At 35.8% G+C, this 21,634-nt stretch overlaps 1 protein-coding gene across 1 annotated transcript; it reads left to right on the top strand.

The window, feature by feature from the left end:
- The first annotated feature begins 1,318 nt into the window (after positions 1-1,318).
- Positions 1,319-20,437, top strand: LOC126973994 (glucose dehydrogenase [FAD, quinone]-like). Its single transcript, XM_050821343.1, has 7 exons — positions 1,319-1,449; positions 1,903-2,083; positions 3,231-3,491; positions 16,356-16,495; positions 17,335-17,500; positions 17,771-17,972; positions 18,408-20,437. Exons 2-7 carry the CDS (start codon positions 2,042-2,044, stop codon positions 18,524-18,526), a joined length of 930 nt encoding a protein of 309 aa, XP_050677300.1. The 5' UTR covers positions 1,319-1,449; positions 1,903-2,041; the 3' UTR covers positions 18,527-20,437.
- Positions 20,438-21,634: the final 1,197 nt, after the last annotated feature.

The following is a 21,634-nucleotide window of genomic DNA, read 5'->3' as shown; positions in this document are numbered from 1 at the left end:
ATTTTGAATTTATAGTCTATCATATAGCTTCTCTAACTCTTTCTCAATTTCAAATTTTAATATTTATATTCCAGGTGGGTGTTCAGTGATCAATGGAATGATGTACATGCGTGGTCATCCTGCAGACTATGACGGATGGGCGGCTCAGGGTTCAACGGGCTGGTCATGGGCTGAAGTACTGCCGTATTTTCTGAAAGGCGAGGACAATAAAGAGATCGACAGCGTCGTTTCCAATAAGTATCATGCAGTTGGAGGACCAATGCCGGTTCAGAGAGTAAGTATACGAGTAGTTATGCTGTACTTGTACCACCGCCTCTTGGATACACCCCACCGCTATCACCACCAAGTCAACTATCCGAATGACTCGTGATCGTTATATCTGGGTATGTCTGTTCAACTCTCGAGTTGAGTTCTGACCCAAACTACAATATGGGTATTTATAACCTGCTCAGCCCCAATTATTACCTTTTTGAAAATTAACTTGAGATGTAGCTCTTTCTAATGCAAACAACTTGATTTTTTTTAAATTAATTTGATTAAAAAAACTAGTGGACGATGCGGGATTCGATCCCGTGCCTCTGTAAAATACGCCCCAGCTTTACCACCAAGCCAAAGTTTGTTCTTTTTAATCCAATCACTTTAATATTAATTTTATCATATAATATATACCTATTAATAAAAAATCACTTTTTTATCATTTACAATCTTAACGAATTAATAGATAAAACCCCTTACCTTGATTGTAACCTTGTCAAAATTAAAGGCTACGTGATGTCAGTATGTAAATAGTTCTTGTGATTGGTGAAATTGTATAATGACGTCACTAAGATGGCGACTTATCCCTTTATCACTACGCAGGGATTATACATATTTTATACTCAAAGAAAAATTTATAGAATTAAATATCATTACTGTTAATTAACAGTTCATATGAAAATTTAATATACGTTCACAAAGATCGTCACCTTTTTGCTTTCAATAGTGATTTTCATCTTTATATCACTAGAAATAATTGCTTGTAACTAATTCTAGTAGGCTTCATAACATACATAATAGATTAAAGGGTTAAATGTCTTTTTATAATAAAGTGTCAGTCACTGTTCATGCATTACCTTTAAATAAATTACATGTTTTGTTAAAAAATGGCTCTCTCGTAAATCCTACCACTCCACAGCGCAAACAAGAATGCTGGGAGAGTTTCTTGCGCCGCTTCTTCTCTCTCAGTGCGCCAGTTTGCAGTGACATCAAAAATAATTCTTAAGGAATTAATTTTGAGAAAATAAATGCCTTTTATACTGTTTTCTTGTAACGATTACTTCGACAGTTCCGGTATCAACCACAATTCATAAGAGACGTCGTTGAGTCCGCTTCGGAATTGGGCTATAACACCACCACTGACTTGAATGGCGAAGTGCGAACCGGCTTTACTATCGCACAAGCCTATAACAAGTAAGTCGTATCTCATCATCATCAAATTCAAATATATTTAATCGTAACTGAACCGTACTGTTAAGTTACCTTACAGAGGTTTCAATGTAAGCGACACCATGCAATATGGTTCGTTGATCTTATATTTTTCATTATATTTCAATATATTAACTTGAGACTTTAAAAGACTAGCCGTTCCCACCCGCTTCGCTGGGCAAATTTTAAAAGGAAATAAATTAATGAAGGAACGTTGGAATTCGAAAAACAAGCCATAAACCATCTAGGATAAATTTCGCATCGAATGGTGGTAGTTTCATGTCGATACGATCAGTGGTTTAGGCGTGATTGAGCCTCATACAAAGACCGTTTCCACTATATATATACTATCCCTTCCCGCCCGCTTCGCTGGGTGAATTTTAAAAGGAAATAAATTAATGAAAGAACTTTGGAATTCAATAATAATTCTGTTTTTAGCGAGGGGTCTCGGTACAGCGCGGCCCGTGGCTACCTTCACCCGGCCTCAAAGCGTGCCAACCTTCACTTCCTGCTAAATGCTTTAGTCTCAAAAATAGTGATTGATCCAGAAACCAAGCGAGTCACTGGAATAGAATATATGAAAAATGATCAAGTATTTAATATTGGTGTCAAAAAAGAGGCAAGTAAATATATATGATTAGGTTAAGAAGCTGCGAGAAGATAAACGAGGCCTGAGGCATCCTTTGCTAGAAGTGTAGTTATCATGAGTGTTTAAATGGGAGGTTAAATTCAAGTAAACTTTATTCAAATGGACTTAAATCATAGAGTAGGGATGGATACTTACATATTCTTATACTAAATCTTCTTCTCTTGAGTAGACCATACAATAAACTCAAGGGACACTCCTATAAATCCTAGATGCCTAGCAATATTTTTTCATATTGGCTGTCTGTGCATCAAACAAAAATAGTAGATAAATGACGGTGCCTGGACCAAGACGCCTGGGAAGAGCTTTATTAACCTTTCCAGATAGATTTTTGTGTACATTTTACTTTTTATCTTTATTTTATTTATTAGAATATCATTTTACTATTATATTCTATTTGTTTCATAATATGTATTTTATTTATATTTACTGAGTAATTTTGCCTTTAATAAAAACTTATTATTAATTTATTATTATAAATCAATGATTGCATGCCAATCATTTTCAATAGCTGGCATATATAACAAATTTGTTTGTAAGGTAACTGCTACATGAATCGTGTCAAAGTTAAAAAGCGTTTTAAATATCAAATATTTCATAAAAAGTATACTTATATAGAAGTTGCACCAACCTTTAGAGCTTGCATTAATTGTTTGTGTAACGATGTATCGTGAGCATGATGGTCGTGATTACTGTTATTTGAGGTAAGGAGACGACCCGGCTCGCGATGTTTCTAAGCTTTGCTCTTTTATAGGCTCCACATACTTAGGTTCAGCTATAGGCTGTGTATTTCCCTGTTTGCATAAAGCAAACATAGCAGATAAACTTAAAAAAAGGATTTGTTAGCAAAACTTACTAAAATAAATTATCCTTTGTTACTGAAACATCTATTAATAATATAATTATACAATCTATAATCTAACTAATTTACGATAATAAGCTGAGTACAGTAAGTACCACTCAAGATTCACGAAAACACAAAATTCATTCCCTTCAAACCGAAAAACAAAAAGTTCTTGTAAATTATTGCTCGATGGCTGTAAAAGGCGCTTAAGATCTTGTGACAAAATTATAATCAAAATATGGTAAGATTTCCATAATGTTACTAACTATGTTTTAGGTAATTCTAGCTGGAGGTACCATCAATTCACCTCAAATTCTACTCCTCTCGGGCATAGGGCCTAAGGAAACCTTATCAAAGTTCAATATCCCATTAATAAAGGATTTGCCCGGAGTTGGAAAAAACTTGATGAACCATGTTGGTTTGTCTTTGAAGTTTACATTGAGCAAGGAACCCGAAGTGCCTGAACTTAATTGGTCTTCAGCGATGGAGTATATAACGGAGAGGAGAGGTCCGTTATCGTCCACAGGATTATCTCAGGTAGGCTTACTTTGACTATAAGATTTGCTCAGCCATTTTATATACTAGAATAGAAGTAAAAATAGGCATATTCAAAAGGCATACTTTAGAAATATCATTTACTAATCAATACCTTTGCTTGCTAATACAAGCTACATATTATATCCTAGTTTTAAGTTGCCTGAAAGGATAAAATACACCCGAGGGCAAAAAAAGAATATGTTAAGAGCCTACAAAAGAAAACCTATCTATTGCACGTCTCTCAATGCGGGAACGTGCGTGAGTTCTATTAACGATAGATAACCACTCCATCAATTCTTTATATCCACTCATCTAATTCTTTTCTTTTTCTCATTATTTTTTCTACTGATAGGTCTACTTTTTTTCTAACATAGCTCTTACTAAACTTAGATTAATTTTTTTACTGGTAGAAATTGTCACCGAAGTAGTCACTGTTCTCACGTTATGGAATCATCTGACGACTGTATTTCTGATCCGATATGGCTTCAAGATTGTATCATAACCCTTCAAATGACAGGAACTCGTCTCTTGAACTCTATTGCAGATGGCTATGGGCGAAGGTTTTTCATTTTAAAACACATGAGCCACTAGCATTACAAAAATTTGGGTAACTATATCTTAGATATAAAATTCTCGTGTCCCGGCATTTGTTACCAAACTCCTCCGAAACGGCTGAACCGATTTGTATAAAAAATTGTATCGGGTAGGTCTGAGAATCAGGCAACATCTATTTTTCATAAATCCCTAAAAAATTTTTTTTTTTTATGACATTTTTTTATTTTAATTTAATATGATTCAGCATTATGAAACACACAATTTTCACCCGTCTACGATCAACACCTATTTTGTATCGTGATTTTTATATTACTCTGTTCAATCCACAGATCCGGATGGAAATCGAATATAATAATTATTGTAGTACGATAAATTTTATGTACGATATATTTGTGAGGTCTGAGAATCGGTCGTCATCTATTTTTTATGCCCCAAACATTTTAATTATTGAATTACTGTACAACGTTTGCTGGATCAGCTAGTTAATATATACCTGTACCGGAAGACGTAGTGTTGGTAGGCCCCCACAAGGTGGACCGACGATCTAATCAAGGTCGCCGGAATAGATTGGATGAGGGCAGCGCAGGCCCTATCGTCATGGCGATCTTTGTGCACCAGTGGACGTTTTCCGACTAAAATGATGATGATATAAAACCTAGTGCGGGTTTTCAAGGAACTTTCTTTCACGTACTACGCTGTGGAAAGAGTTTCTTTGTGAGGTGCTTCCAGGACGATACGAGTTGGGTACCTTCAAAGAAGCGCGTACGTCTATAAGGCCAGCAAGGCTCCTGTGATTCCTCTGGTGTTGCAAGAAAATGTGGGTGGAGATCAATTAAGGCGCTATAGTCCTAAAACGTAACATTTTTGAAAATATACTTAAAATACTTCTACAAATACTACGGTTCCAATTTTATGACATTTTTCTCTTCATTTCTATCTAATGGCAGCAAAAATTATGGCAGTTTCGAAAACACGATTACGAAAAAAAATCTCGATAGATTTATTTTCTTAAAAATAGGCTTTTTTATTTGAATTGTTTTATAATAAATGATTGATTAATGAATGATAAAAAACCTGAATGTTTGAAGTCAACACAAAAAGCGACAAATGACATATTCTGAATAGTTTGACAGTTGCCATCGTGATTTCGACATCGGAATGTTTGACGTCAATGACAAATGACATATTCTGAATAGTTTGACAGCTGCCATCTTGACTTGGACATCGGAAGTGTTGCCATATTAAATAACAAAATTTACACAATTTATTTTAACAAGATTTACTTAATATTATTTTTTTGGAGATTCTAATAAATTACTAAAGCGAAATAAATACACCATGGGTTTACAGTGTGAGGCGTGCAGCAATAGTATAAATGTTACTCAAAAACGTATAAAATGCACTTCATGCGCACTTTTATACCATTCTGAATGTGTTAACTTTGATGACACTTCCTCGTTGTCACGTAACCAGTGGAAATGCCCATCATGCCTGATAAAACAGCGGAAAGTGGGAGATAAGAGCAAGACGCCAGTCCGCAGCTCCAAACCTCAGGGGTCCATTACTCAGCCATCTATCAACGTGTGTTATCCATCTGAAATATCTGATTTATTGCCTCATTTGGAACAGTTGTTAGACAAAAAATTAAAAACTATTAAGGAAAAGATAGTGGCGGAAATAAAGAGTTCTCTTTTGAAACAGATAAAGGATGAAGTAAAAGCTATCTCATCACAGTTTAATTTAATTCAAGAATCATATCAGGTCCTTCAAAATGAACACCATGACCTTAAGCAAGATATTGTGAAATTGCAAGCTGATATTGTTGAAAAGGACGATCAGATATCGGAACTACGTCAATCAATTAATAAGCAGCAGCAATGGTGCCGGCAATCAAATATTGAAATTGTTGGTTTACTGGAAGCACCAAATGAAAACCCCAAGACACTTGTGACGGCCACTATATTTTCGCCTGGCCACACTAGATTTAAGTTTTTATTATTATGCCCGTCAGGTTGGCAATAGAGATTTTAGCTTGGTGAAGCTATGTAATGTAACGAGTTAATATTGTGTGAATATAAGTTAAGTTCCTTGATGTGAGGCGTTTTCATTAACCAAACACCTAAGTGATAGTCTGTTCAGTTATTATTGCAGTTAATAGTGAACCTCGACAATTGGTGACCCCGACGTGATCGAACGGTGTTTATAACTTTACATCATCGACGCCAGATTGAAGCGTCGCACTACAATATGTAAATAGATTAGTGAATTACTACGCCTTACACTTCAAGACTGTACTACATTACCATCCTTCCCTTCGTATGCTACGGGGACATATTGCTGGACGACGCGCGCGCACAATAAACACTATTAAGTGTTCCTGCGTTTGAGCGGTAATGGCGGCCAGGCATATCGTCAATAATTAATAATTATCCCTTTTGGTAAATATTACTATCTACTTAATAAGTGTTGTGCAGTGAATTGTGAAAAGCAAAAATCAGTGCTACCAAGTGTCATATAAATTGAGACTTGCAAATTCTCAACACAATAACCTAATTTCATCATGCCATATTGTTTTCACGTTTTGTAAGCAAACTAGGTAGGTACAAACTACAACTCATGTGAGATCTTTCGTTAGTTCGCGTCAAGTGTCAACGAACGTCAAGTGTCAACAACCGTCAAATGTCAGTTGGAAATAGATCATAAATGACATAGACATAGAACATGTAATTATTAGAGAGTTGGATTTGCTACTCAACCATTTTCTATCTCCGGTTCTAAGTGATACAGGTACTAACTTTACCCAAATTTCCATAGATTAAGCGAAGTTATTTGTTGTATTTTTAATGTATCAATGAGAATTTTTAACTGTGACCTACATTAATTCTGTTTATTATATTTTATATTATAAAATGAATAGTTTTGTAATTAGTATATAACATTGACACAATTTAATTATTACTTTTTTTTTACTTTTGCATTTACTGTACAACATATTTGTTATGTAATATGTACTATCTTGAGCACCTAATTTTCAGTATTTTACATTTATATAATAATAAGGTGTGTTGTTAGTATCAAGATTAGTACATAAGGATAGTTGTTTTTTTCTTTTTTTTCAATTGTATTTATTTTATTATGTTCATTTTACCTTTTTGATTTACAATTCTATTAATGCATATTTGTCTGTATGTGTACTTACGGTGAAGGATAACCAGTTTAAATATTTCTACTATACTCCCCTTATTAAAATCTTAGCTCATTAGCTTGAACAACACGCTTAACTTTTGTCGCATCATGTCTGAAGAAAAATATAGGAAGGAAATAGAGGCATTAATTCATAAGAATGAGGAGCTCCAAAATCAAATGGAGGAGACCCCAAAACAGATATGCAAAGTGTCCGCAAAATTACCACCTTTTTGGGTGGAACACCCTGCCATGTGGTTTGCTCAAGCCGATGCACAATTTCATTTGGCTGGTATTGTTGCTGATACTACTAAGTTCAGCCACATATTAGCCGCCTTGGATCAGCGTATTATAGGTGAAATTGAAGACATAGTTATGAATGCTCCAGATAATAACAAATACGAAAAGATAAAGGATGAACTCATCCGTCGTATGTCGACATCGGAGGAGCAGAGAGTGCATCGCCTCCTCGGTGATGAAGAGCTAGGCGATCGAAAGCCCTCTACATTCCTTAGGCACCTTCGCTCCTTCGCTGGAACTACTCTGAGGGATGATAATATATTGCGACAACTGTGGCAAGGTTTTCAGCACATTAGATCTGTTTAAGACTTATCACCAGATCCCTGTTTTGAAAGAGGATATACCGAAGACAGCCATCGTAACCCCGTTTGGCCTCTTTGAATTTCCCTTCATGACTTTCGGGCTACGCAACGCTGGACAAACTTTTCAGCGATTTATCGATGAAGTCGCATGGGGTCTAGATTTCTGTTTTCCGTATTTAGATGATGTTTTAGTTTTTTCTCCCGATGAATCTACACACCAAGAACACCTCCGTATCCTCTTCAAACGCTTTGAAGAATACGGAGTTATCGTAAATTCATCCAAATGTGTCCTTGGTTCCAAAGAAGTTGTTTTTCTAGGTCATTTAATAAATGCTGATGGTACGTTTCCTCCACAGGAGCGAGTACAAGCACTGCGTGATTTTTCTCCTCCAAAAACCGTTCAAGGCATGAGACGTTTCCTGGGCATGCTAAACTACTATAGACGTTTCATTCCGCATGCTGCCAAATTCCAAGCTCCTTTAATTGATGCGGTCGTGTCCACCAAAAGTAAAGGAGCAAAACCCTTTCCCTGGACACCCGCTCTTCATAAAGCTTTTGAAGATTGTAAAGATCATTTGTCCAATGCGACACTCCTGCAACACCCGGTGAATGACGCTCGTTTGGCCCTCTTTACAGATGCTTCAGACCACAAACCGCTGCTGTACGCCTTCATACAGCGGCGAGAAAAACTGCCACCTTCGCAATTGAACCAACTTTCATTTATAGGGCAATTCACAACTGACATTCGGTATATTAGAGGAGAAGACAACATTGTCGCTGATGCAATGTCGCGAATTGAGACCATCTCGTTAGAACAAGATTATGAAACACTTGCAAAATCACAGGAGAACGATCAAGAACTCGCTGACTTACGAAATGGAAATTCAAGCCTTCGGATTTCGAAAGTCGTCATCCCCGGTACGAACGTGAATGTTGCCTGTGATGTATCCACTGGAAAGTCACGGCCATATTTGACCCCTCCATTTCGACGTGCGGTATTTGACAAGTTGCACAACCTGAGTCACCCAGGCGTTCGCGCTACTGTTCGCCTTGTGACTGATCGCTTTTTGTGGCCTTTCATAAGAAAGGACTGCCGCCTATGGGCTCAATCTTGTATTGCTTGTCAACGGTCTAAGGTTACTAGGCATATCACTTCGCCTCTCGGCAAGTTTAACCAGCCTTCTGGTCATTTTATGCATGTCCATATTGACATTGTTGGGCCCCTGCCCAATGTCAATACAGCAACAACAAATTCGTTACAGACAGGAAGGGCCTGTCTGTAACGAATTTCGTTATTGTTTAACTGCCATTGACAGGGTTTCAAGATGGCCTGAGGTCTGGCCTATGCGGTCAATTACCGCGGAAGAAGTGGTGGACACCTTCACCCGAGAATGGATTTCACGATTTGGTGTCCCGACAACTGTTACCACCGATCAAGGAACACAATTCGAATCTGATCTGTTCAATCGGTTAATTCTAACTTTTGCAGCAAAACGGATTCGGACCACCTCTTACCACCCGAGTGCTAACGGCATGATTGAACGAGTTCACCGACAACTAAAGGCAGCTCTGATGTGCCATGGTGATTCTTGGGTCAGATCCCTTCCGTTCGTTCTTCTCGGAATGCGAACAGCTTTTAAGGAAGACTTGAAAGCTACCGTCGCTGAAATGGTCTATGGAGAAACGTTGCGCTTACCCGGAGAATTAATAACTCCAATCCCGAGCCCAGATCTATTGGATCCTGCTGATCTGGTCGTACAGTTTAAACAGAAAATGTCCACTATTCGACCTCTCACAGTTTCTCACCACTCCAAACCTGCAACATTTATTTTCAAGAGTTTGTCTTCAGCAACGCACGTATTCCTGCGAGATGATACTGTCAGAAGATCATTACAACCACCATACCACGGTCCGTACGCGATTTTAGAACGCTCTCGTGACGGCAAGACATTGACCTTAGATATTAAGGGCAGGAAGGTGGTGGTTAGCATCGACCGGGTTAAAACAGCATTTATAGATAACAATAATGAGGACACTTATCATCTAGGCTTAAATACTAACACTTCTTCGGATAACACCCATCAAGAAGCTTTTCCCGAAGAAAAGCAAACCCCTACCACGCGATCTGGTCGTCGCGTTAGATTTAAAAATTCAGATGACTTTTATTATTTCTAGATATGGGGTTATCCTTCTCCGTGGGGGGGTGGTTGTGGCGGCCACTATATTTTCGCCTGGCCACACTAGATTTAAGTTTTTATTATTATGCCCGTCAGGTTGGCAATAGAGATTTTAGCTTGGTGAAGCTATGCAATGTAACGAGTTAATATTGTGTGAATATAAGTTAAGTTCCTTGATGTGAGGCGTTTTCATTAACCAAACACCTAAGTGATAGTCTGTTCAGTTATTATTGCAGTTAATAGTGAACCTCGACACACTTATGGTGGAAATCGCCAAACATGCTGGTTTAGAACTGTCTTTTGATGAAATAGAATTTGCACACCGAGTTCAGCCTTTTAAAAGTACGCCCAAACGCCCAAAACCACTTGTGATAAAGTTAAAAGACCGTATCACTAAGGATAGAATACTATCTGGCTTGCGGAAAACTAAAGGTATCACAACAAAGGATATTGGATTGAGCGGTTCACCTACCAGATTCTTTGTCTTTGAGCATTTGACCCCAGATAATAAATCTCTTTTGAAAGAATCGAAGGATTTGGCAGGAAAAAAGTCCTACAAATTTGTTTGGGTGAGAAATTGTCAGATTTTTTTAAGGAAAAACGAGGAATCACCTGCCATAACTATAAATACAAAAAAAGATTTATTAAAAATTGTATAACTTCAACAACTCTGACCTTTTATGTCTCACATATGAAAATATCTAACTTATTGTTTTGTAAATTTAATACATCAACTACTGGTTTCTATTTCGTGGAATTTGTTAATCATAATTTTTATAATGTTTTTCTCACTAAATACATCTTACATAACACATCACTCACACCACACACACCACACATATTAATAGATAAAGCGTCGTATTGCTTAGTTATAAAAGTTATCTGCTGTCATAAATTTACTAAAATATTTTTAACTATAATTTGGAAACTATTTGTACCGGTAACAAATGATTAAAGCGCTAAAAGTATTTTACCAGAATGTTCGTGGGCTACGTACGAAAACAAGCGATCTTAAACTTAACATTTTGTGTAATGACTATGACATTATCATTGCTACGGAAACCTGGCTTACAGATGGTTTTCATAATGGAGAATTATGTGATGGCCGTTATGACGTTTTTAGGTGCGATCGTGATTTTTGTGCAACTGCAAAGAAAACTGGCGGTGGTGTCATGATTTGTTGTAAAAGAAATCTACTTGCTCAAGAGAAATCGGAATGGTCATGTATTGTCCTAGAATCACTTTGGATTACCATACCGAGTAGTACACTGGGATCCCGTAATCACCGTCAGCTTCATGTCGGTGTTGTTTATATGCCACCTGATAAAAATCAGGCGACAAATCTTGTGACATTTACAGCAGCACTCTCTAATTATTTAGTTAACAATCAAAACGATAATGTACTTTTATGTGGGGACTTCAATCTATCTCACGTGAAATGGTCTCAACAGGGGGTAAGTCACTTAAAAAAAGGTTCAATAGGTCTTCAAAATGCTGCCATAGAATTTTTGGATATGTGCAGCATAACTGGGCTGGAGCAATACAACTTTCTTACTGATACAGCACATAATACTCTTGACTTAATATTTTGCAATTTCCAAATTGATATACTGAGAGCTAAGCAGTCACTCGTTCCAGAAGATAATTATCACCCGTCCTTAGAAATAGACACAACTGATCTTAATATTAAATTTTTGAAAATCTATCTCTCGCTTTAATTTTTATAGATCAAACTTTATTGAAATAAATGAAGGCCTTTCCAAAATAAACTGGCATAACACTCTACTAGGAGACAACATCAACGACATACTTGATATATTCTATAAGCAGATTAATAATTTGATAGCTCTGTTCACACCTAGAATTACAAATAAATCATTAAAAAAAAATCCATGCTGGTATAGTAGAGCACTTATACACGTGGTAAAAGATAAATTAAAACATCACAAAAAATGGAAAGAATATAAAAATGCGCTAGATTTCGGTGAATTTTGCTTACTTCGATCAAGACAAAAACTTTTACAAAAAAAATGTTATAAATTTTATATCGATCGTATGCAAGAATATATCAATAAAGATCCTACTCGTTTATGGTCATACGTTAAATCCCTAAGAACGGGTAATATAGGTCATCCTAACACTATGTCATACAACGGAAAAGATTTCAATAATGAGACCGAGATATTAGTCAACACTTCAAAAGTGTTTTTGAAAATCCCACAGATTCCTATGATGATTATGAACTTCCATCGGGTTGCCTAAACAACGAATTTATATCGAAAATATCAGTAGATGCACATGAAATAAAACGCATTCTGAAATCACTCAAAATAAATAAGGGCGCGGGCAGTGATGGAATACCTCCAGTGTTTCTTAAAAATTGTGCCGATACTTCAGCTTTACCTTTATCAATTATATTTACCTTGTCTGTTAATCGTTACGGAGAGTTCCCTGCAAAATGGAAAGAGGCCCTCATTGTGCCAATATACAAAACTGGACAACGAAACCAGATCGTTACCTACAGACCTATATCAATCGTCAACTCGATGGCAAAAATTTTCGAGATTGTAATACAGAAGCGTATTACACCTCTCGTACATAAATTTATACCACCAGAACAACATGGTTTCATGAAGAGGCGCTCTACTGTTACAAACTTGTCTGTGCTTGTTAATTACACTGTCGATAAAATGAGTAAAGGAAAACAGGTGGATGTTATCTATACGGATTTTGAAAAGGCTTTTGACCGCGTGGATCACATTATTCTGCAAAAAAAATTATATGCGCTTGGTATAAGAGGTGATTTACATAGATGGCTTTACTCCTACATAATAAACAGAAGACAGGCTGTAGTTCTGGGTGGTGCCAAAAGTGATTTTATATATGCGTTATCTGGAGTTCCACAGGGATCTATTTTAGGACCATTGCTGTATAACGCATACTTATTTGACATATTTACCTGTTTTAAACACGCACGTTTCTTGATGTATGCAGATGATAAGAAAATTTACTATGCCATTGATTCAACTACAGACTGTCATCTCATACAAAAGGATTTGAATAATCTGGCAGTATATTACACGAAGAATCGCATATGTATAAATGGCAGCAAATGCCAAAAAATAACATTCACGAGGCAAAAATGTCCGATTAAATTTACGTACAAGATAGGTGACTCCTTAATAAAAGAAGTAAAGTCAGTTCGGGATCTTGGTGTTACACTGGACTCTAAATTAACTATGTCTGAACACATTGAAATTATAACTAATGGAGCTCTTAAACGACTCGGATTTATCAAACGTACATGTAGTTCTTTTACAAATATAACATGCATAAAAACTCTGTACTCAACATACGTAAGTATCCTTGATTATGCATCATGTATTTGGTCACCTCACTATGCAGTACATATAAACAAAATTGAGTCTATACAGAAGAAGTTTGTCAGATTCTTGTGCTTCAAGGATTACTCTCATTTCGACACCTATGACGATGTCTGTGTACGCTTTGGAATGGAACCTCTGTTTATACGACGGAAAAAAAGTGATATACTGTTACTTCATATATTATGGAATAACCTTATAGACTGTTCGGAATTATTAGAATCTATATATCTAAGCGTACCGGACTACAGAACCCGTCACATTTCCTTGTTTCACGTCCCCCAAGTAACTACAAATTATGCCCAGAACAATATTTTAAAACGTATAACATACTTATATAATACCGAGTACGCAGGTACTGACATTTTTGCGACGTCTAAGCAACGCTTTTTACACGAAATCTCAATACTTAAAACACACGAAAATAAAATTGTATAACATAAACACGAAAACACTCAATCAGCTACACCCTCACTCACCTACACTATACACACACACACACACACACACACACCTCTTAAATAATATTATTATTAACGTATGTAATAATATAAGCATTAAATAACAGATGTATACCTATTAAAGTTTTGTAACTATTATTCTTAATCCTAAATTGGCATATTTGTAAAATTATTTGTAAGTCTATTGTAATGGTATATAAAGCTGTTGGATTATTAGTAAATAAATAAATAAATAAATAAATAATAACATAGAACTATTGGATTATTAGTAAATAAATAAATAAATAAATAAATAATAACTAGCTATCTACACAAAACTTATTTTATTCGATAGTTTATTAGTATTTATAAATTTTTTTCGTTTGTTTTACCTATACGCTTTGTGAATTATTTTATATCATTTTTTTTTCTTAATAAACCAAACGCAACGCCTTGGTTGCATGCTCGCTTATACCAGCAGTACGCCCATGAGCACTGTCAATATCGAATTAAAATGGCGGGGTTTCGAATAACCTACCCTTTTTTACGGCGCAACGGCGGAACGTCGCGACGTTCTGGTAGTGTGGAACGCGCGTAAACGAAAATGTTCTTTTTGTAATATACAAATACCACGCATCGATCAATAAATATTCGATATTCTGTTAAACTGGTTTAGGTCATACTTAGTGGATCGAAAATCTAAAGTGGTTATAGCCGGGCATTCCTCTAAATGTTTTACAGCCGTGTCTGGGGTACCACAGGGCTCTCATCTTGGGCCCTTGCTCTTCAATATATTTATAAATGATATTGGAACTTGCTTTCAAAATTCAAAATTTTATATGTTTGCGGATGACCTAAAATTTTTCAGACCAGTCAACTCGTCTGATGACTGTGTTTTGTTGCAGAGAGATTTGGATAGATTGAGCAGATGGTGTAGTATAAATGGCATGTCCCTAAACAAACAGAAATGTTATGTAATAAGCTTCACGAGAAAGAGAACAAAAATACCCAGGTCATACTACATCAACTGCGCACCGTTGACTGAGGTCGATTATATTTGCGATTTGAGAGTCACTCTTGACTGTAAGCTGAGATTCAATGTACATATTGACAACATTGTAAAGAGAAGCTTCAAGACTCTTGGATTTGTCATAAGAAGCATCAGGGAGTTTAAGTTACCCAGCACTAAAATATTATTATACAACTGTTTAGTGCGTAGCTCTCTGGAGTATTGCAGTGTCGTATGGAACCCTCACTACGATGTTTTCAATAAGCGCTTGGAGAGTGTACAAAAGAGATTTTTATGGCACCTATCTTATTCGTGTAATTTGGCCAAGAAACTCCCAAACTATAAAGATCGTATGCGATGCTTCGGTTTAGTTTCGTTAAATAACCGCAGAAAAATGCATGATGCTGTATTTTTGTATAAACTGGTCACCAGCACAATCGACAGTCCTTACCTAATTTCAAAATTAAACATTTTTGTTACAAGAAGACTGCCCAGGTCCAAGAAATACACCCCATTTATAATGAGTCCAGCACGGTCTAATCTGGGCCTCAATTCTCCTTTGAACAGAATTACTAGAACTTACAACGCTGTTCATAACTGCACTGTTAATGGAGATGATAATTATATTAAGGGTGGCCAAGCTATTGATATCTTCTATGATCACCTTCATAGCTACAAAAGCAAAATACAGCACTCTGTTATGTCCTCACACTCTGTTACGTACTAGCTTTCGCTAATATGTGTAAGTAATATGTCTAATTTTGCAATTGTAATCGTTTTAGTTCTATTGTATTAACAATTATTCATTTGATGAGCTCTTTTTCCATAGGACTTTAATTTATTTTAATTTAAATTTAATTTCTCATAGTTTTAATTAATTTAAAATTTTGAAGTACTTTTTTTTTTTTAATATTTCTTGCTTATTAATTTTGCTAAAACTCTGTTTGTGTTCGTATGTTAATTGTTCTCGATTTGCACCTATAATTGGGGTGTCACTTAAATTGTTATATATGTGTTAGTTCTTAAGGAATTGTATTGGTGTTCACCCTGTTGGAGCAATAAATAAATAAATAAATAAGAATGTGGCTGTCTGTTGAAACTCTTTGCGCATGAAGGGATCGAAAAAAAACATAGGAGTGTTGTTATGAAATTCAGTACAACATTACAACACTCGTTTGGATGTTGTAATGGTTATTAGGCCATTTGGTGTTTTAATGTTGGCAATAAGGGATCATATTTGACATTGATAATAAGAATCTTTAATAGAGGATTTTAAGCATGGGTGTAGATAAAAAATATTACGCGGTCCTTCCAGATCGGGGGTCCCGCATCGCTCGGTTCATTCTCAGCCATGCCCGTGTCTATGCGTACCTATCGAATCTTATAGATATACATTCGAGCGATTTTTGCCTAAAGTGTTGGGAATACCTCGCTTTAACATCAGATGACCCATACGCTCGCTTGTTCTACTCTTCCATGAAAAAACCTAATTAATGGTCTTTTTACATTTCACAGGGTGTGGGAATAATAAATTCAAAAATCACACCTAATTCAAGTTATCCAGATGTTCAGTTTTTTTTTTATGGATATAACGCAGCTTGTCCCGGCACTACCAGGTCTAATGGAAATATATATAGAAGGAGAAGAGATATTATGTAAGTTATTTTAATTTCTATGGAATCCTAAGCGTTATTCGCTTGAAGAGCTAATACCTAACTCCTGCCGCCGACTTCCAACTTCGTACGACGTTCCACAAACTTTGATCATCCTCAACATCTTGACCTGAATTTGTGGCATCCCTCTACAGTTATGATTTCATGGACCTCTCTGCCACGTACAATCAAATTCCGGAATAAGTTTCCTTGTATGGTCCTTCCAGAACAAAATGACATGGGTAGTTCAAAAAAAGGGGATACACTTTCCTAAAATGCCAGCAACTTTGTTATAATATACTTAAATATTAATAATATACTTTATAAGATACATAATAATTTAAAGGGTAAATCAACACTCTTTTATTATAAAGTCTCATTCACTGTTCAGGCATTATCTATAAATTTCAGATATTTTATTAAGAATGGTTCCGTCATTCATCCTACTCCTCCACAGCTGTATATCTAAGCAATCGGACAGCCTGGGCCTTGATTATTATAAAACAATTATAGTGACAGTACAATTATTTTATTTAAAAATGCGTAAAAAGAATGCTGGGAGAGTTTAAAGGTGGTAGTGTTTGAACACATTTCAAAATGAATTGTAAAGAAATCAATTTTGAGAAAATAAATGCCTTTTATGCCTTTATTATTAAGCGCTGGAAACTATTTCGGTCAACGAATCAGCCTAGCTATCCAACGCGGAAACACTGCCAGTATTCTTGGTACACTTTTCACTTCATGTAATTTGGAAGTATTGTAAGTATAGTCATACAAATAAGTATTGTTTTGTTGTGAATATAATACAGATTGCATGATAAAAGATTATCGTTTGTTAACAGAATATCACCTATTGCTCTCCAACCACGGAGTCAAGGCTATCTCACCTTGAAGTCTACGAACCCTTTGGATCCTCCGCTGATGCAGCCGAATTATTTTAAAGACGAACATGAACTGAACGTTCTCATAAGAGCATCAAAGATCGCATATCAGCTTGCTAACACAACGGTGAGAATCAAAATAAATAATCAAAAAACACTGATTTTTTCATTGTAATAACAAATATATATCCGTATAGCATCCATATATATTACTTTCCTATACAGTACTATAGCATGTCTACTTCCAGCACAGTAGAGTCTTTTTTTTCACTTGCGGGCACTTATTCGACAATTGAAGCACCTTTGCGCTATAGCCTAATTAATGATATTACTAACGGTGCACTTAAAACGCATAAATTGATTTTATCATACCTAACTATACCATATAAATTTACAGCTACTGCGAGAAAAATACGGCATCAAGCCTTCCAAGGATTGGGCATCAGAATGTGGCAACAGCATGAGACCGACCAATGAGTTCTTCAGATGTGTCGCACAGCGGTACACGGAGCCGGAGAATCACCAAGTCGGAACTTGCAAGATGGGAACTGACTCTATGTCTGTAGTAGATCCAGAACTTAGAGTCTACGGGATTACTGGTGCGTGAAAAGTTTACTGTATGGTAATTGGTGACGCAGCGAGCTTAGTTGACCCACCTGGTAGTCTACTTGTTACTGTGATCGTGTGACCTGCTTGTAACGCAGCTCAGAACCGAACCGGTATTTTAAAAAGTTTATTAAAAGTGTCAGTACATGAATGTATTCAAAATCTCATAACGATTATAATAGCCAGTTCCCTTAACCCTTAGCCCTTCCGATGGTTCTAGTGCTTACGCCCGCACACTCGTCGAATATGTTAGAAGAGTAGCAGGGAATAATTTATTTCGGCTCGGAAAAAATTGAGCTTTGAAAAGAAGTGGCAGGAAACTCATTGGAAATCTTTTAAACCAAGGCAAAATAATAATAATATAGAGGCGAATAATAAAATATTCCTTTTTTAGGTCAGCTATTAAAAGCATTGAAATATGATTACAGGTTTACGTGTTGTGGACGCATCAGTGATACCAACATTGCCGAGGAGTAACTTGCAGGCACCAGTACTTATGATTGCTGAACGAGGGATGGAATTTATACGCGCTGCTTATGCTACATAGACAAATGAAGAAGTCAACTTGACATTTGGGATACTGTGCTAAAATTATATTTTACCCCTCCTGACCACAAATCCCACCATGTACGTTTCCGTATCGGTACTTATGTTTAGCAATGTCGTGAATAATATTCACCAAATTAGCTGCACGTGGTTATGTTCTCGTATCATATTACGATTTTGCTTCCTACCTCCTTAACGATTTTATTTTTATTAGTAGACTAGTTGTGGGTTAAATTACACGTTAGAAGTTGTGGAGGTTCGTTCTTCACGCCACCAACCCCTTTTACCATCAAGCATAGCCTTGTCAATTTGGAGTTCCTACCTCTTAAAGAAAAAAGAAAACCTTTTAGGCCCGCTTCGATATTTCGAAGCCTTTAACTCAAAACCAACGAAAGATATGGCGCTTTAAGGCTGTTTTATCATTTCGAAGGTAAATGAACCTATATGTTTTAAGAAATGAATTTCAAGTCAACGGGAATATATGTAATCTTCTAATTAACTTATAATCATGAAATAATGGAAAAAAATCCGAAAGTGCAACTTGTAGTGTCAACGCAAATTTAGCGCCTGTTATAAAATGGATGGTAAATTGTACATTTAACATTTTTGCATACTTTTCTTTAAGTTATACAATAGTTTTACATGTCTCCCTTTTTTATCAATAATAACGGTGTCTCTAGTTAACTTTGACTTGTAATGAGAGTGTAACCGAGGCCCGAAATCTTGGCTTGCTCATTGACGAAAACTTACGTTTCGAAAAATATATACTTCAGATTGTTCATAGTTGCTTTTATAGACTATACCGAATCAGAAACTCAACAAAGAAAGACCTATGTGTACTCCTCTGTGAATCATTGATTCTTTCCAAATTTAATTATATGGATGAAGCAATAGGTCTGCGCTTATTGGAGCGTACCAAACGTCTCATACAACGTGTTCAAATCGCTTGTGCACGATATAGTTTGTCCATCCCGCGGCGAGACCACGTTACTCCTTATTTGAATAGAGAGTCATTATTAAAAATAGGGAATCGAATGAAATTGCACTTTGCTACTTTACTTATCGGTGTCATAAAGAACGAAATCCCTATTTATCTATTTAAAAAGTTAAAATGGAGAAGTGATGCTAACATACCACATAAGACCCGCGCTTCGCACGACTCTTTAAATATGCCCATCTTCCACATATCCGCATTTCGTGGTAGCTTTCGCTACGCAGCCACTAAGTGTTGGAATAACCTGCCACCACCTCTTCGATATTTGCACTCAAGGGAATCTTTTAAGAATAACTACAAAAAGCTATTATTGCACGAGCAAAAACTAAATTAAATACATTGTAGTGAGGATGGCTATCATACTAAAAATATTTTATCTATATAATATTATATTACTCGTGCATTTTTTATATATATTTTTATTATATACTTGTGTAGCTAGTGCGGATGTACGTTAATGCGTGTATCCGCATCACTACGTGATATATATTTTATTTTCAGATTTATAAATTCATTAAGTTCTGAGCTTTGTTTGTTGGATATAGGATACGATAAATATTTAAATATTATAATTATATTTTCACACATTACTGCCAAAATAGCTTGCACGGAAAAAAAATATAGGAAGTTCATAATATCAGTGTTAGGAAAATACGTCCTAACGTTTGCTGAGAACTTTCCTTTTTGCGAATCGCGCTGCTGCCTCGTTTGCTATCATTCTAGTTATTAAATAATCCTTCCATGTTTTAAAGCATTAATATCTCTTTCTTTATTGTTTTTTAACATTTGTATTGTTATTTTTTCTATTCTTTATATAATGTTAATTGTTCATATCTATTGTACTTGTAAAAAATTTGGTGGCAGTTTTCGCAAATAAAAATTATTATTATTATTATCATATTAAATATAAACAATAAACCTTAATATGTAAAGCTGTTTTATTTTATTTACATACATCATGTATTTTTTATGGCAAATAAATGCCGAGGCGTTCACATTGGTGAAAAAATACGCCAAGCACTAATGTGCTAATATTCTGACTAAACCGTTCACGACTGGTAACATACATAATAATCATATTAAAAACATTAACATACATATTAATCATATTAAAAACGTTCGTACCTACCGGTATATAAACTCGAGGCCCATTGTAAACGTTTACTAACAATTTACTATGTTGGTCGTAAGATATCATGATTGTTCTATTGGCACAATACAGATAAATGAGGGTGAAGTTGTGCGACATTCACACTAGGAAGTTGGTCGATAAAACTCTACACCACATAATATGTTATGTATATATTTTGTATTAAATATATTATTTTGATAAATATAAAAAATATTTACCTACGTGTTGATAAATATTACATATTATGTGATAATCTTTGTAAACGCCATAACACTGAGAATTAATTTCTATAAATGACTATATAACCAAGCTGAAACACGAGTAATAGCAATATCTGCTCTTTTCTGCAGCACTCATTTGTGTTTTCTAATGAGACCTCTCTTAAGAAACTCGATTAATGGGGTAAAATAAACCTTGTCAAATTTCACCCCCAGAAGACTGAAGTTTGCGCGATTACCACTAAACAAACCCAATTATCGTATCACCACTCTTCGATAACAATTCCCTTAATGCCTAGCCTAGTATCAGAATACTCAAAATCTAGAGCAATTGCCATATTTCATCTTTCATGAGCTTCCTTATGCTATGTTTCCAGGACGATACAACAGGTACCTTCAAAAAAAGCGCGTACACCTTTCTAAAAGGCTGGCAACGCTCCTGTGATTCCTGTGATCTTGAACAGAATTTGGGCGGCGGTGAGCACTTAACATCAGGTACGCTCGATTGTCCTCCTATTCCATATAAAAAAGCACAAAAGCTATTTGAACAGACCCTTTTTCATTTTACAAATTAAGTAGTAGGGTAATAGTCTGGTAGCTGATATCTCATTTAAATAAATACTTAGTTATCAGCTACCAGGTCAAGCCGTCTTGAGACAAAATTCCTCTTTGATCCAGTGCCACATTTCTCCAACCTCTGGGCAAAACAAGCTTCCCATCTCAACGCCCCATGTATATAATAATATAATCTTTTCTAAATATAAA

This window comes from Leptidea sinapis, chromosome 31 (genome assembly GCF_905404315.1).
Source record: "Leptidea sinapis chromosome 31, ilLepSina1.1, whole genome shotgun sequence".
Taxonomy (NCBI): Eukaryota; Metazoa; Arthropoda; class Insecta; order Lepidoptera; family Pieridae; genus Leptidea; species Leptidea sinapis.
Note: the sequence above shows the minus strand (reverse complement) of the source record. Positions and strands in the feature narration are given on the sequence as shown.

Excerpts from the sequence above, each read along its gene's own strand:
- LOC126973994 (XM_050821343.1), top strand. The coding sequence starts at position 2,042 with ATGAAAAATGATCAAGTATTTAATATTGGTGTCAAAAAAGAG. Across the intron at positions 3,492-16,355 it reads CGTCCACAGGATTATCTCAG|GGTGTGGGAATAATAAATTC; the intron begins GTAGGCTTACTT and ends TACATTTCACAG. Across the intron at positions 17,501-17,770 it reads ATCAGCTTGCTAACACAACG|CTACTGCGAGAAAAATACGG; the intron begins GTGAGAATCAAA and ends ATAAATTTACAG.